Source organism: Schistocerca serialis, chromosome 1 (assembly GCF_023864345.2).
Source record: "Schistocerca serialis cubense isolate TAMUIC-IGC-003099 chromosome 1, iqSchSeri2.2, whole genome shotgun sequence".
NCBI classification, from domain to species: Eukaryota; Metazoa; Arthropoda; class Insecta; order Orthoptera; family Acrididae; genus Schistocerca; species Schistocerca serialis.
Genome location: NC_064638.1, coordinates 259,301,864 through 259,317,512, shown reverse-complemented (window position 1 = coordinate 259,317,512; position 15,649 = coordinate 259,301,864). Strand labels below are relative to the sequence as shown.

The following is a 15,649-nucleotide window of genomic DNA, read 5'->3' as shown; positions in this document are numbered from 1 at the left end:
AGTGTTGCCAGGCAGCATTCTGTACACGAACCGACCTGTCGATAATGTCCCATAAATGTTCGATGGAATTCGTTTTGGTCAACCTGGGTGGCCAAATCATTCTCTCGAATTGTCCAGAATGTTCTTCAAACCAATCACGAACAACTGTGACCTGGTGACGTGACATCGTTGTGTAGGAACATGAAGTCCATGAATGGCTACAGATGGTCTCCATGTAGCCGAAAATGACCATTTTCACTCAATGGTCAGTTCAGCTGGACCAGAGGACCCAGTCTATTCCATGTAAACACAGCCAACACAATTATGGAGCCACCACCAGCTTGCAAAGCGCCTTGTTGAAAACTTGGGTCCATGGCTTCGTGGTGTCTGCGCAACACTCGAACCCTATCAGCTTGCTGCGCCAAGAGGGTGGGGTTGGATTGTTTCGGGGAAGAGAGACCAAAGAGGGAGGTCATCGGTCTCATCGAATTAGGGACGGAAGTCGGCCGTGCCCTTTCAAAGGAACCATCCCGGCAGTTGCCTGGAGCGATTCAGGGAAATCACGGAAAACCTAAATCACAATGGCCGGACGCGGGATTGAACCGTCGTCCTCCCGAATGCTGCGCCAAGAATAAGCACAGGCGTGGATTTGGGACATTCTTGTAAATTTCGCGCAGCTGTGGTTGGAAGGCACATCGTATGGCAGGCGCGGGCAATATTGATAATTTGCAAACGATTCTGCGAGGCAGGTTTATGACACCGCCCACAGGCACCAAGGCAACAAGGCACTGTATGCAAGTGTGAAGTAATCAGGGCAGCACAAGGCACTGACGTGCTGTGGAGAACCCGTAAGTCGCAGTTACAACAGCGCCTAGTGACGTGAGTGTAGGTGCCAAACTGGCTAAGGAAAACTGACTTTGTAATTATTAAAGAACACTCCACTTGTCCCCTCCAGAAGAAGTCAAAGGCATTGGGAAGAGATATACGAGAAGCCGATAATATAGCTCGGAGGCTCAAATCGGGCAGACGTATTGCCATTCTGTCCGCCTCTAGAACTGGAGAGAATGATGATTGTTAAAGTTACGGGCCAACCACGACGACCTTTAGAAGCCGATAATATAGCTCGGAGGCTCAAATCGGGCAGACGTATTGCCATTCTGTCCGCCTCTAGAACTGGAGAGAATGATGATTGTTAAAGTTACGGGCCAACCACGACGACCTTTTGGTGGTGGTTATCGGCTGCCAACCGGGCCGCTGAAACTAGCTCCCACCTCCGCTGCACAGGTGCGTCATAGCTGTGGCGGGGCGCGCCACACCTTGAGTTGCACCGGCGCGAGGAGCGAATGGGCTGCTGGCCTCCTCTCTCTAGGTGACGCCATCCGACGGGTTGCAAGCTGCCGACCGCAGGAGCGGGGCCGGGACGCGATCTCGAGGCATACGAAATCCCAACGGCAAAAAACTGTACGAACATTCGCTAGGTAGAAACTACATTACACTAGCGCCGGCTGAACCGACGCACATTCCCTATCAGAGGGGACACAGGCCAGACGTGATAGACATGGCCCTCATCAAGGGCATTACAGCGCCACTCAACGTTGCCGTTGAAAACGATCTGCCCTCAAACCACCAACCTGTAATACTATACATCGAGGAAACACTGCAGCACACAGAACAACGCAAGATGTTGGACTACGGGCGTGCGAATTGGACATTGTTCAAGCAAACGCTTGATAGCCACATCCCACCTATACACGAAATTAACGAAACAGGACAAATTGACGAGGCAGTGGAAACCCTCACTAACGCCGTCCGGGACGCAATGGCAGGCACCATACCTGATCGCACCTCACAACAACGCAGTGCGGCCCTGCCCCAGGAAATCCTGGGCCTAATCTCAATGAGGAATCGCCTCAGGAGACAATGGCAGCGCACCAGGCGTCCGTACTTCAAACGGCACATTAACAGACTACAGGGCATCATACACGATAAAATACAAACACATAGAACACAACAGTGGAATCAAAAACTCGAAGGGCTGGACACCGCACGACCTGGCGTGTGGCAGCTAGCCCGACATTTCACCAGGGAGAAAATATACACCCCAACGCTTCAAGGGCCTGACGGACCTGCATACTCAGCGGAAGAGAAAGCAGAACTAATGGCTCGAACACTCGCAGCGTCATTCACACCGAACCTGGTACCATCAGATCCAGTGTTCACACTTGCTACTGACCAAGAGGTTACACGCATTCTAGCCCAACCATCGCGCGACGACATTCGACATGCTAGCACAGCCGAAGTCTCCTGGGCTATAATGCATTCCGCTGCTAGGAAAGCCCCTGGTCATGATGGCATTCAAAACCGTGTCCTCCAGGAGTTCACGGATAAAGCAACTGAGTACCTAACACACATAACGAATGCCATACTAAAACACCAACACTTCCCCGCCTTTTGGAAGACGGCCAAGGTCCTGATGTTCAGGAAGCCGGGGAAAGACCACAGCCTCCCACAAAATTACCGACCCATCAGCCTTCTGAGTTCGCTCAGTAAGATTGTTGAGAAGGTGATTCTCAAACGCATCACTAGGCACTGCATAACAAATAACATCCTGAGACCGGAGCAATTCGGCTTCAGGAATCACCACTCCACAACACAACAACTCCTACGGGTCGTTGAACATATAACACATGGCTTCAACATAAACAAAGCTACAGGGGCAGTGTTCCTGGACATCGAAAAGGCTTTCGACCGTCTATGGCACAACGGCCTCATCCGCAAACTCAGCGACGCGGGATTCCCTGACGGGCTGCTGCGTCTAATACACTCATACCTCACAGACAGGAGTTTCAACACTGACGTGCAGGGAAAACAATCAACACAACACGGTATACACGCGGGAGTACCCCAGGGAAGCATCCTAGGGCCCCTGCTGTTTAACCTCTACATAAACGATCTCCCAACCACACACAACACAATGATGGCAATCTACGCGGATGACACAGCCATCCTTGCGCAAGATTGGAAACCATCAAACATTACGTCACGCCTACAGACTGCACTCAGAGTGGCCGAGCCTTGGTTGGAGAAATGGCGTGTTAGAGTAAACGTCGACAAGTGCGAAGCCGTTCTGTTCACTAGAAGACCGAAGCAACTGCGCAAACACCGCTACTGCAGACCAATAACTCTACATGCACGCCCAATACGTTTCCGCGAGAAAGTCAAATACCTCGGTGTCTGGCTGGACCGGAAGTTACTCTGGGGGGACCACATACAACACATGACCAACCGAGCTAGCGCGAGGCTCAAACAGCTCTATCCTATGCTCAACAGGCGTAGCACACTGAACAGAAGGGTGTCGAGGTCCATGTACATGACACTTATCCGACCCCTGATGACGTACGCAGCTCCTGTCTGGGGATACGCTGCGCCTACACGTCTGCGCCGTCTGCAGCTCATACAAAACAAAGTACTCAAAATCATAAGCAATGCTCCACGATACACACGCATCGCGGACCTTCACCGGGAATACCGACTTGAGACTCTCACGGAGGTAATCCACAAACTCACCACAAGACTATACAGAAACTCCAGACATTCGCAGAACCCGTTTATTCTGAATCTGGGGAACTACGACCACAACCATAGATGGAAACATAAAAGACCAAAAGACGTACTTGTAAGGACATAACATCTATGGCCAAGCATACGCAAACATAACGGCACAGGCGAGCCCCTGTTTATCAGACCCATTACTGGATATCCAGCTGGATTGGAGTACACTGCCGAATAACTGGCACCACACAGGGAAGCCGTACCGTACACTGCATGCAAACAAGCTCCACACATCCCCCACACAGTGAGATGATCTATGGCCGATCTCCCACTACTGTATAACGATCTTGATTGTTCCAGGAATGCAGCAGCAGCAACAACTGGGACACATCGCCATCGCTTGTCATGGTAATGATGCATGATACCTATACTAACAAATCCAACCTTGCATGAACTATCGCAGCTAGTAAGCCACTACTGCTCTTACTACCCATCCCACTGTCGCAGAGGTTTTTTTCCCACGGCACGAGCCATGGCACTTTTTTTCCTCTGCTCTTCAAATCGCTACCCTCACTCGCGTTTCGTCCACTATCTATCACCTGATGGACCGTGTTAATGCGTAGCCTTACCCAGACGCACGGACAACGTCACAGCCCAGCATCCTGTGATCCACATACTAGACAACTAACATGTTTACGGAGGTGACAGTAGAACTTTTGGTTTGGTCACCACGTTGGTGCGGGCGTGGAGGGGCCCCATCTCTTAGGCCACACTGGTGCAAGGCTGTCTGCGGTCACTGACAGCTTTGCCCTGGGTGTACGGTCGAATCTGCTAAGGCTCACTACAACGACGACTGCTTCCCTGCGACGCTCTACATTGGGTCCTGGAGCTGCGCGTGAGGGATCAGTCAGCCGTTTTCCGGGCCACGGGAGCAGCCAGCACAAGCGGCAGCCACTCAGCCGTGACCTGAGGAGGTGCGCTACGTCTGCGAGGATGGGCGACCCAACCCAACGCCGACACTGCTGATCCCGGCATCGGCATTGGCGCTGATCCGCGCACGCACGCAGTGCGGCGCCATCGCCGAGTTCAGCGGCGGGCCCGCTGCGTACCCTCGATGACACACTTGCCGGTGTTTCTCTGCACGATTAGGCGTGAGTCACCCCTCTCACCCAAATCGTACCTCTCTAACGTTCTGACGTATTACAACAACTGAGCTCAGGGGGTTGTAACCATTTGGAGTCCCCAACGTCCAACACTACATTTTGGTGAGAGAGTTGGTTTTGGTGAGTGGTGAGTGGTGAGTGACGTAGATAGCAACTCAGCATAACGTGGTGCGGTGAGTCTAAGTGTTCTTTATATTATTTTTGATTTTAGCTCTCGTTGTCAGAGTCACTTGTGTGAGCTAGGGCGCAAAGTGTTAAGAGATACTTTTGAGAAGCCACATGAACCGGCGGTGTTATCTTTGTAATGGTAGACGTAATATTTTAGTGCCAGTGAAGTGTTCATTTTGCACTTTGTCTGCGCACGAGTTCCCATGTACCAGAGCTGTAGCAGATGTTTGTTTGTTCTGTATGTAGGCGTTGTGGTCATCTGTGTAGTAGTTGTGCTGAGCGTTGACGGGTGATGATTCACGGGAGGAATTAATTTGTGATTACATTTTTTGTAGGGTTAAATGGGTTAAAAATCAGTTGAGTTAAGGTGGAAGTAGTGTATGTAAAGTGGTGGAAACACGTGCTACTACTTCGGATGCAATTGCTGCTTTAACTCGGCAACTGCAAGTGTTAACAGAGCAGTTTGAGAGCATGAAGGCGAGAAATTTAGAAGCTAATCTTGAGTCAGAGGCTCGTAAGGAGACTCATGATAGTCGCAATCAGTGTAACGGGGGAGTACTTCTGGACTGAGAGAGCTTTCTGTTTCATTTGACCTGCCAGTGGTCGCACTGATTAATCCTTTCTCGGGCAAGAAAACGGAGGACGTGACAGTTTTCGTTGGGAATGTTAGCGACGCTGCGGAAGCACATGGGTAGTCAGATGAAGCAACCCTGTATGTTGCTAACATGTGTTTGGCGGGGGACGCCAACGATATGTTCTCCACCACAAAACATTAAATAAAGCACATTCGTTCCAGGAGTCGGCCGTTGGATTGTGCCAGCGGTACCAAAAGCAGAACAGTTGCCGATTTTTTCGGGAGAAATTAAGTACGTTGTTGATGCAGCGCAACGAGTTTGTGGAAGCATCCTCGGTTATAATCCGTCAGCTAAATGCGCCGAGCGGTTCTAGGCGCTTCAGTCCGGAACCGCGCTGCTGCTACGATCGCAGGTTCGAATCCTGCCTCGGGCATGGATGTGTGTGATGTCCTTAGGTTTAGGTAGTTCTAAGTCTAGGGGACTGAAGACCTCAGATGTTAAGTCCCATAGTGCTTAGAGCCATTTGAACCATTTCGTAAGCTAAATGCAAAGACATAATTCGTACAGACCCAGAATGCAGAAGCTAATAGGGTACTGTTACAGGAGGCGGAAAATAGAGCAGTCGATGGTTTTTTGCGAGGTATATCCACCGAAATGTCACGGACGGTACGTATGGAGAACTCAGAGGACTTTAGAGTCAGCTCTTAGGATCGCAACACATATAGAGGAGGTGGATAAGGCCACAAGGGCAGAAAGTTGATCACCGCGTGTTCGCTTCTAAAATTAAGTGTTATAGATGTGGTCGGGAAGGGCATGTAAGAAAGCAGTCTCAAGCGGCCAGAGTGCTATGCGTGTGGCATAGTGGGCCACCGGACACTTGAGTGTAGAGGTAGGAAGGGTGGAAAGTACCGGCAAGGGAAACAACTGTTAAACGCAAAATGGATTACTTCAACGGTCGGAAGGCAGTGCTGGTAGACCGTAACTCGGCACAAGTTAGTGCACAGACGGAATGAAATTAAGGGGGCTTAGTGGGTGGCAGGAAACAGAAATTTGGAAATTTGTGGTAAGATCTTATGGGACCAAACTGCTGTGGTAATCGGTCCCTAAGTTTACACGCTACTTAATTTAACTTAAACTAACTATGGACGACACACACACCCATGCCCGAGGGAGGACTCGAACCTCCGACGGGAGGAGCCGCGCGAACAGTGACAGGACGCCACAGAGCACGCGGCTACCATGCGCGGCCCGGAAACAGAGATTTTTGGTGGCCACAGATGCGAATGTATTTGTGGTCATTCTGGACTTCGTGGGAAAGAGAAGACTGGGGCCACTACAGTATAGGTTACGTGGGGTTGGCGATAATAGGGTGGAATTAGTGGGCACATCAGTAATGGAGTTTTCAGTCGGAAAACTAAGCTTACCGAACGCATGGATGTGTTGCCATGCATAGGTGAAGGTTCTTCAGTGGTTCTCGGGTTAGACTTTCTCGACAAACATCACGTTAAGATGATCTTTCGCAACGTACAGTGGAGCTCAGTGGGACTTTGTCTGAACTGGGGGAGACAGTTGCAGCTGGGACAATGGCGCAAGGTTCACTTATCACGAGGTTAAGACCAATTAAACTGCGTACGTTTTCAGTAAAGATCGATCATCACGATAAAATACCACCAGGTACGGGAAAGATACTGTGGGTTTCAGTGGACAGCGATTTGCAATGGGAAACGTTATATGTGACTGAATCGCTCTGAAGCAGTGAAGAGTTCGATAGTTCGCATTGTTTTACCCGCAGAAGTTTAGCGCATGTGAGTGACATTAATGGGGAACAGATGATTCCGGTTAGTGTGGATAGCTTTGACAGAGGGGAGGTGTCTCAGTCAAAGGGTGCAACAATAGCCACTCTGGAAGTCGTGGAAGATGAGGACTTCGATAGGTCGAGCCTAGAGGGAAGCCACAAGCAAACAGACCATACGGAAGTGTTACGAGGGAAAGCAGGTCATTTGAGGTGCAGTGATTGAATGTCTATGGAGAACTTGTTGTTGAGGATTAGTGATTTATTTTGTGCGAACGGATGGTTACCGACAACCCCGCTGACGCAACATCACATATCGACAGGGGACAGTGCACCAGTTTGTAGTCCGCAGCTCGTGGTCGTGCGGTAGCGTTCTCGCTTCCCACGCCCGGGTTCCCGGGTTCGATTCCCGGCGGGGTCAGGGATTTTCTCTGCCTCGTGATGACTGGGTGTTGTGTGATGTCCTTAGGTTAGTTAGGTTTAAGTAGTTCTAAGTTCTAGGGGACTGATGACCATAGATGTTAAGTCCCATAGTGCTCAGAGCCATTTGAGCCACCAGTTTGTAGGAAGCCATACCGTTCAGCAAAGCAGCTACAGGATGGGATCATACAACTGAGTGATAGATCCTGGAGCGCAAATATTATCGTCGGCGGTGGACGGGACACGGACATACAGATTTTGCTACGACTACAGGTATCTAAACGCGCGAAACACCTCGGATGCTTATCCAGTTCCAAACATCACGGAAACTTTGGATACTCTAGGATAGTGTTGGTTGTTCACAACTATGGACCTCAGGAGTGGATACCATCAATTGAAGATGGCGCCTGAAGTTAGGTCGAAAACAGTGTTTACCGTCCCAGCAGAACTTTTTCATTACAAACGCATGCCATTTGGACTAAAGAACGCAACGGCAACTTTCCAGCGGCTGTTAGATGGGGTTCTAAGAGGATTAAAGCCAAAAACTTGTCCAGTCTATCTCGATGACATAACTGTCTGTTCAAAACATTTACCGGAGCATGAGAGAGGTTTCGAGGATATCTTTAGTAGACTATGAAAGGCACGTTTGACTTTAAGTGTGGACAAATGCCATTTTGTGCAAACTCAGATAAAGAAGTTCTTATTTTGTTCAACCGGTTCCCGTCAGATCACAGAAGTAAAGCACTGTGGGGCCTGGCTAGCACTTGGATAGATCACTGTCCAGGTCTACCGAACGCTGTTGGCAAGCGGGGTGCACGCGGCCCTCGTGAAGCCAATTGAGGAGCTACTTGACTGAGAAGCAGTGGCACCGGTCACGAAACCTGACAGTGGCCGGGAGAGCGCTATGCTGATCGCATGCCGCTGAGTATCCGCATCGGGTGACGCCTAAGGGTTGAGGCCTTTTCGGACGGTGTTCCTTTTTTTAAGTCCCTTCGTATTTATTCGTAACGATACGTTGCGAAAAAACATCAAAAAAAACGATCACACAAAGCGTCAGTTGTAGGGAAGGTGAATTGCCGACTTCGGTTAAATTACACACTTCTTGGAAAATGTAATGCACCAATAAAGAAGACCGTATGCAGAACTCTTGTGCAATCCGCTCTTGAGTAATGCTCAAGTGTTAAGGGGCCTCAATAGGTCGGATCAAAGTAAGACATCGAATTAGTTCTGAAGCGCATTGCCAGATTTGTTACCCATCGAGTCAAATAGTAGGAGAGTGTTTGATATTCCATGATTTTTCGGGTGTGCATCCTGGATAGTATTATTCCTAGTTCCAACGTTTCGAATGATTTGAAGGTGAGTCACTGGCAGGATTTAAACAGCTTTAGGGAATACCGTGGAGTAAACGCATGTGCGTCAGAGGTTTACTGTTGTTAACAACAGCGTCACTTACTATGCGGATAGTATATCGTGGCAGTCGGCCGTGGCTGTAAACAAATCAGCTCTAAGGTTGCCCGAGGGGATAGGAGCAGTGCGAAGAAATAAGCCCTGCCTCCTTCTCGAAGGGCTGCCATCCTACGTCCGCGTTCTGTGCTTCTACGAGAGCAGAACTGACGTAACGGCCATAGGGATCGTTGATTCCTTTTGTTGTGGTGAGCGTCGCTTTCAAATCCCTTTATGCACCAGGATTAGTCTCTTCATTCATAAAAAAAGAAAAAATGCAATACACAACACAAAGCTCACTGGAGTACACGAAGCGTTTGGTAGTGGCTACGGCGCAAATGTTTGCTGCGTTGGCAGTGGTGGTAGTTCAGGCCCGACCTCTACCGGTATCTTACGCAACTACAGATCAAGACACTCCCCATCCAAAACTGTCACGATATAGTGCCCGCATAATACTAATACAACATTAATGGTCTAAGAGTGAAGCTTAGCAAGTGCAGAGACAGGAAATCCACAGTATTTACGAATTATGCAGTTGACTATTATGGATGGCAGACGTTGCAATGTCAGGTAGTGAAGACTCAGAACAATAGCTTCCCTGAGAAGGCGCCTTCGATCTGAAATCACTCGTCAGGTTTGAGCAGGTTGTAGGCCCTATGCTAATTCTATTTCCACTGCTTCCTTCGCCACTGAATCCTAAAGGATGAGGCTTTCGCCTGTATCTTGACTTTCTCGTAATCCACGGAATGGTTAGTGGAAATACAGTGGTTAGCCATGCAGGGGACTCTTGGAGACGGGAGTACTGCTGGTGTTCGATGCACCGTTCCTGTATAGTGCGTATTGTTTTTCCTATGTACTTTTTACCACACTCATAAGGAATTTCGTATGTACCCACCTCCCGTAAAAGAGATCATCTTTCACAGATTTCAGCAGAGCTGCAGTCTTGGCCAGTGTGAGGAAGATCAGATTCCCTGTATGTTTTTCCATCATTCTGTCAATTTTTGAAGAAATATTTCCTACATACGGTTGGAAGTCCGTCGGCTTTACTTCACTTTCTTCTTGCTCTTCCTTTGGTTGCTCTGGCGTTTTCAAATGGTTCAAATGGCTCTGAGTATTATGGGACTTAACTTCTGAGGCCATCAGTCCCCTAGAACATAGAACTACTGATGACCACAGTCCCATAGTGCTCAGGGCCATTTGAACCATTTTTGAACCACTCATTTCCCGTTCCATCGTAAATTTCATACTTTCATGAATGGAGTCAAGATGCTCAAGAAATGCCATCAATGTGTCTTCGACATACCTTCAGAACACCTTTGGTTTTAAAACGACAGAACTGTGCACTTTTTCTTCAAAATCCGCCAAAATTAGCTACCATGGGTGAGTCTGTTCAAAATACTCGTATTACTTATCAAACAAAAAGTAAACAGAGATTAGTGTATGCTTAAATAATGTGGTTATTTTTCCCTCAGACGTGTTGCTTTCTTGGCAGACTATCAGCGTACTTAAAATATAAAAATTCTGTGTATTTAAATGCTAATTCTTGGAGCCGGCCGGGATGGCCGAGCGGTTCTAGGCGCTACAGTCTGGAACCGTGCGACCACTACGGTCGCAGGTTCGAATCCTGCCTCGGGCATGGATGTGTGTGATGTCCTTAGGTTAGTTAGGTTTAAGTAGTTCTGAGTTCTAGGGGATTGATGACCTTAGAAGTTAAGTCCCATAGTGCTCAGAGCCATTTGAACCATAATTCTTGGAAGGGTGTATGAAATTATTTTCGCGAAACTTTGTTGAGTAAATCTGGGGAACTAACATTTGCAGAACTGTCCTAATGCGTCGACGCACATCGCGCGCCCTGGTCGTAAAGACAAGACGAAAGAGGTTTGGGCTCTGTCAGAGGAATACAAACAATCATTTCTGCCTCAATCCGTTTGTGGGTGGAACAGTAAAGTGAGTAAATAGCATTATTCACCATACACTGTACCGTGACCTGCGTAGTGTATGTGTTTAGGTGTAGATGGATCTGCATTATGGTGAGATATTCGAAAAATATCTTCTAACAAATTCCCCGAAAAAAATTTCGAAAATCAGATACTTATATTCTCAAAATCTTATTATATTACTTAATTTTCACAACAGTTCATAGGAACGATTAGTCACGGGAAAGGAAATCATTATTTTAGACGATTAGTCATTGTATTTAAACATTTTATTCACAAAATTCTACATTTCATAGCAATGAATAACGAGGAACATGAAAGACACAATATTTAAAGGTTCAACTGTTACAAAATAGGTCGTTATGTTATTTTCAATTAGACAGTGTTGCACGTCGGCTAGCTGGTGATATACGTACGACGGCAAGTAACAGGGATCATGGTGTACATTGCTGTTGAACTGGAATGTCTTCTCGGTGGAAGCTGAAAGGTCACTGTTTCTTCCAGCGCTGGAACATTTCTGAGAAACAGCTTTAGACAGGAGGCAGTGTTATAAAGGCTGAAGCGCAGTTGTTACTAGCTGTTAACTCAAGTGACGACCTCATGGAATCTTTGTAGTAAATGCGTTCCTATGAGCAGCCCGCATGTAGCATTCTATTATGAATGAAAGACATTACAAAGTCCGCAATAGAATATATATTGTATGGATTTCTGCCCGGATGCTGGTTAGCCACAACAGGGAAATTGAGAACAACGTCAAAAATCCATTCTTTCGCAGGTAGCATCAAGGGTAATAACTTGTGTTTACTTTAAAAGCAGAGTTTATAAACACTAGCGACATTTAAAACTATGTGCAATTCTGAAGATATCAAAACGACGTACATTTCGAAACTGAGTCTGAGTTGTCCTTCGATATTCAAAAACGAACTTAACGCCCTCTGTATGAACACCTTTCTCAAGGCTGTGCGTTATAAAACAAACCTGTTTACCGCTACCTCATAACCACATTTACTATTGTAAATTCAAACACACATTCGAATGACCAATATATTTCGAAAGACATTCAGATATATATGTAACACTTCTACGTTTTGATACATGGAAATCAAACAGCTGCTGTTTCATACGCAATTCATACGCAACGGGTAGCTGCTGCTTGTGTGAATCGAGGTAGTAAAACAACGAAGGTCAATAGTTTGGGCACATCCATTAATGAAATGGAAGCTCTAACCTGACTTATTACAAGCGACACGAATTGTTGACTGATGGCACGTTGTCGCGTTTCCATTCTAACTGACGCCTCCATTTTTACACACAATAAAAGAAAAACGAGACTTTCTGGCAGTGAGCATAAATAAAATCTCTGCTCTGAATATCTTCTGATGTAGCTCGAATTATCTTCTGATTTTCATGGATAGTAGATCGACAGCGTACACTAAGCCCATAACTGATTGCCTTCAGCCTAGTCTCTGACACGTAACGTAAAATTACCGAATATTTCAGTCAGACTTCGATTTTGCGTAACGTAGTGCTGCCAAGACCCTAATTTTTCTTGTAATTTTCTGATTCATTTAATTCCAGACATACTAAATACACTTACTCGTATTAGTATCTCTGAGTCATCCGAATTTTCGCGCTCTATTCTCAGTTTCGAGTACGCGCCAAATAATAGTAACGTTTATTGAAAAACGGGAGGTCGCACAATTCATAGTGACATAACAGGTTTCGTAGAGGACTGCTTCATTTAAATGATCCATCACATCTGATATATGGTGGTTTTCGTAGGTAATTTTGCATCATTTTGATCGAACCGCACATCAGAGTGACTGTGTTGTTGCAGACTATGCAGAGTATAGAACTAACTCGGCACACACAACTGAATGCAAATAAAAAGTCTATATTTTAATAATAAAGAATTAATATAGCCACATAAAATCATTTATTACCTCCAGCACATTCATCACTGGACGTTTTTAACGCCAAATCAACCTTTACACACAGTGAATGACTTACATCAACAAAATTATTATTACAATTTTTGTAATGGGGAAAAGTAATTGGTTTTAAATGTCACCAATACCAATGTCTTTTTCTAGCAAATCCAATGTCAATAAACAATTATAAATGGCGATTCTAAACCAAATTAACTGGTATTCTGCGAAGGACATCATTTAAAATCCTTAATTGCGTATTTTTGGCGTTCCACCAACAAATCTGTTGGAATGGCTTTTTACACCTAACTAATCACGTAAATGGCGCAGTCTTTAAATAAAACCGCTTCTGAGAGAAGTGACGGAAATTGCTGATTTCTTGTATGAACAAGGCCGAGTGTCAGTCAGTGCCGACGGCTCCGTGATATTTCTTATAAATTTGTGACTGGAAAGATGGTAGCCACGTTGACTTGAGAAGCAGGGTTTTTATTTTTTATTGGAAACATGTAACTGAGTGTTTCTTTTTTTAAAACTGATGTAACAACCAATAAGCAACAACTGTTGCATAGTCGGCCTGAGACTTTCCACCTTAGACTGCACAGTCGATCAGAAAATAAGTATTTTTAATGAATGTGAAAATGGTTATACCGGCACTTGATGCGTTATCCAGACAAATTTCAACATAAAAAGTGTTGCCACTGGCCAAGAATGTCACAACCTCAAAAAGACGACTAGATCAGACGTCGAAATGTTCTGCAAGCAGAATGGAGTCATCAATAGGGCAAGGAACCCCGCAAATAAATCATCACAAATCCCGCTAACCACGGAAATCACACGAGTTTCTCGTTTTCTGGTGCAGATCAAAACAACGATTTCAGTTGCGAAAAAAGAAGAAATTTACAGAGCCAATCCCTTGCAATGAAGTTTATTTAATATCGACGATATTTTCATTGCGAAGCTTCACGTCTCCTTTTTTACGAAGACAGACTGGATTTGAAATATCGCTCTCATAAAACTAATACACGCTGCTGTCGGCTGTAGTGCTCGACTGATTATGTTGCTGTTTCTGTTTCGTACTGACTGACTGACGGATTTCCTCGCGTGTTAACAAAGAAAATAAAGCAATGGATTGTCTTTCACTGCACATACTCTGAAGACCTGCGTCGTGACGTGGGGACTTCGCATTATGACGTCACTCCCACGATGAGGTTGTCCGCAGCATGGTGACGTCACCGCTGGTCAGCTGGTTCGTCCGTATCGCTCTCTTCCACTTTATTGTTGCTGCTCGTTTGTGTCTCACTGCTCGATGCCGTGCCAGGACGCTCTGCGTTGTCGATTGTCGTAAGGACCCTCGCAACGCCACTCCTGCATACATAGACGGTAAATAAAAAAACGTCAGACATATGTTAATGTTGGTAGCCTTCTGTTACATAATTCAATAAGGAATAAAAAAATATACATAGTTTAGAACTGGACACTCTTGACCTTTAAAAGAAAATGGCTCCAAGCACTATGGGACTTAACATCGAAGGTCATCAGTCCCCTAGACTTATAACTACTTAAACCTAACTAAACTAAGAACATCACATACATCCATGCCCGAGGCCGAATTCGAACCTGCGACTGGAGCAGCAGCGAAGTTCCCGACTGAACCGCCTAAAACCGCTCGGTCACAGCGGCCGGCTTGCTAATGGGGAAATGCATTGAGGTAAGCGACATTGACAAAGGGTAGATTATTGTTACGCAGAGGCTGTCAACAAGTATCTCGAAAACGACGAAGCTTCCCCAATGGCGATATCATCTTTCAGCACTATATCTGTCCGTGTCTCTGAGCCAGAACCGTGCTTTGAGGAGAATTATAGTGAACTCACGTTGATGTGAGGCAAATAAATTTGCCTGATGTAAATCCTATGGAACTCATCAGAGTCGCTATGAGACACCGCATACGCAAATCAGCGGCCCGTTGTTTACGCAAACTATATCATCTGTGCGCCGCGCGGAATGGCCGTGCGGTTAGTGGCGCCTCCCGCCGGAGGTTTGGGTCTTCCCTGGGGCATAGGTGTGCGTGCTGTTCTTAGTATAAGTTAGTTTAAGTTAGTTTACGCAATGTGTAAGTCTAGGGTCTGATGACCTCAGCAGTTTGGGCCCTTAGGAATTCACATCACTCACACACACACACACACACACACACACACACACACATATGATCTTGGCGTAGCCATCTAATGCAACATACTTCCACAAAGCTGCCAACAAACTAACGGATCTCTGATACGCAGAATCAGTGATGTATTTCGTTCCAGAGGCGTGCAAAAATGCTATTAAGCAGGTGATCATAAAATTTTGGTTCATCGATGGAAATAATCGCGTTAATTGTGATTGTAAGTTTATCGTATGCTACATTCCTTTGTTTACAAATATCATACGCTATTTTCAAAGATTCCGTCTGTGTCGCGTCGTTGCCTCTGGTTTGAATGCATTGCCCATAGCCAATGAGTGGGTCCGGACACTGCAGTTTATCCCAACCACGGAACCTTCACAATGACAATTTTACTGACAAATTACACTACTGGCCATAAAAATTGCTGTAACATGAAGATGACGTGCTACAGACGCGAAATTTAACCGACAGGAAGAAGATGCTTCGATATGCAAACGATTAGCTTTTCAGGGCATTCACACAAGGTTGGCG

At 46.3% G+C, this 15,649-nt stretch overlaps 1 protein-coding gene across 1 annotated transcript in view; it reads right to left on the bottom strand.

Moving 5' to 3' along the window:
* Positions 1-11,276: 11,276 nt before the first annotated feature.
* The window catches only part of LOC126464665 (zinc finger protein 236), an 864,481-nt gene continuing 860,108 nt past the window's right edge, over positions 11,277-15,649 (bottom strand). The window contains exon 14 of the mRNA XM_050096252.1: positions 11,277-14,322. Within this exon, the coding sequence (XP_049952209.1) occupies positions 14,187-14,322 (136 nt within the window). The 3' untranslated portion in view covers positions 11,277-14,186. The remainder of the gene's footprint in view (positions 14,323-15,649) is intronic.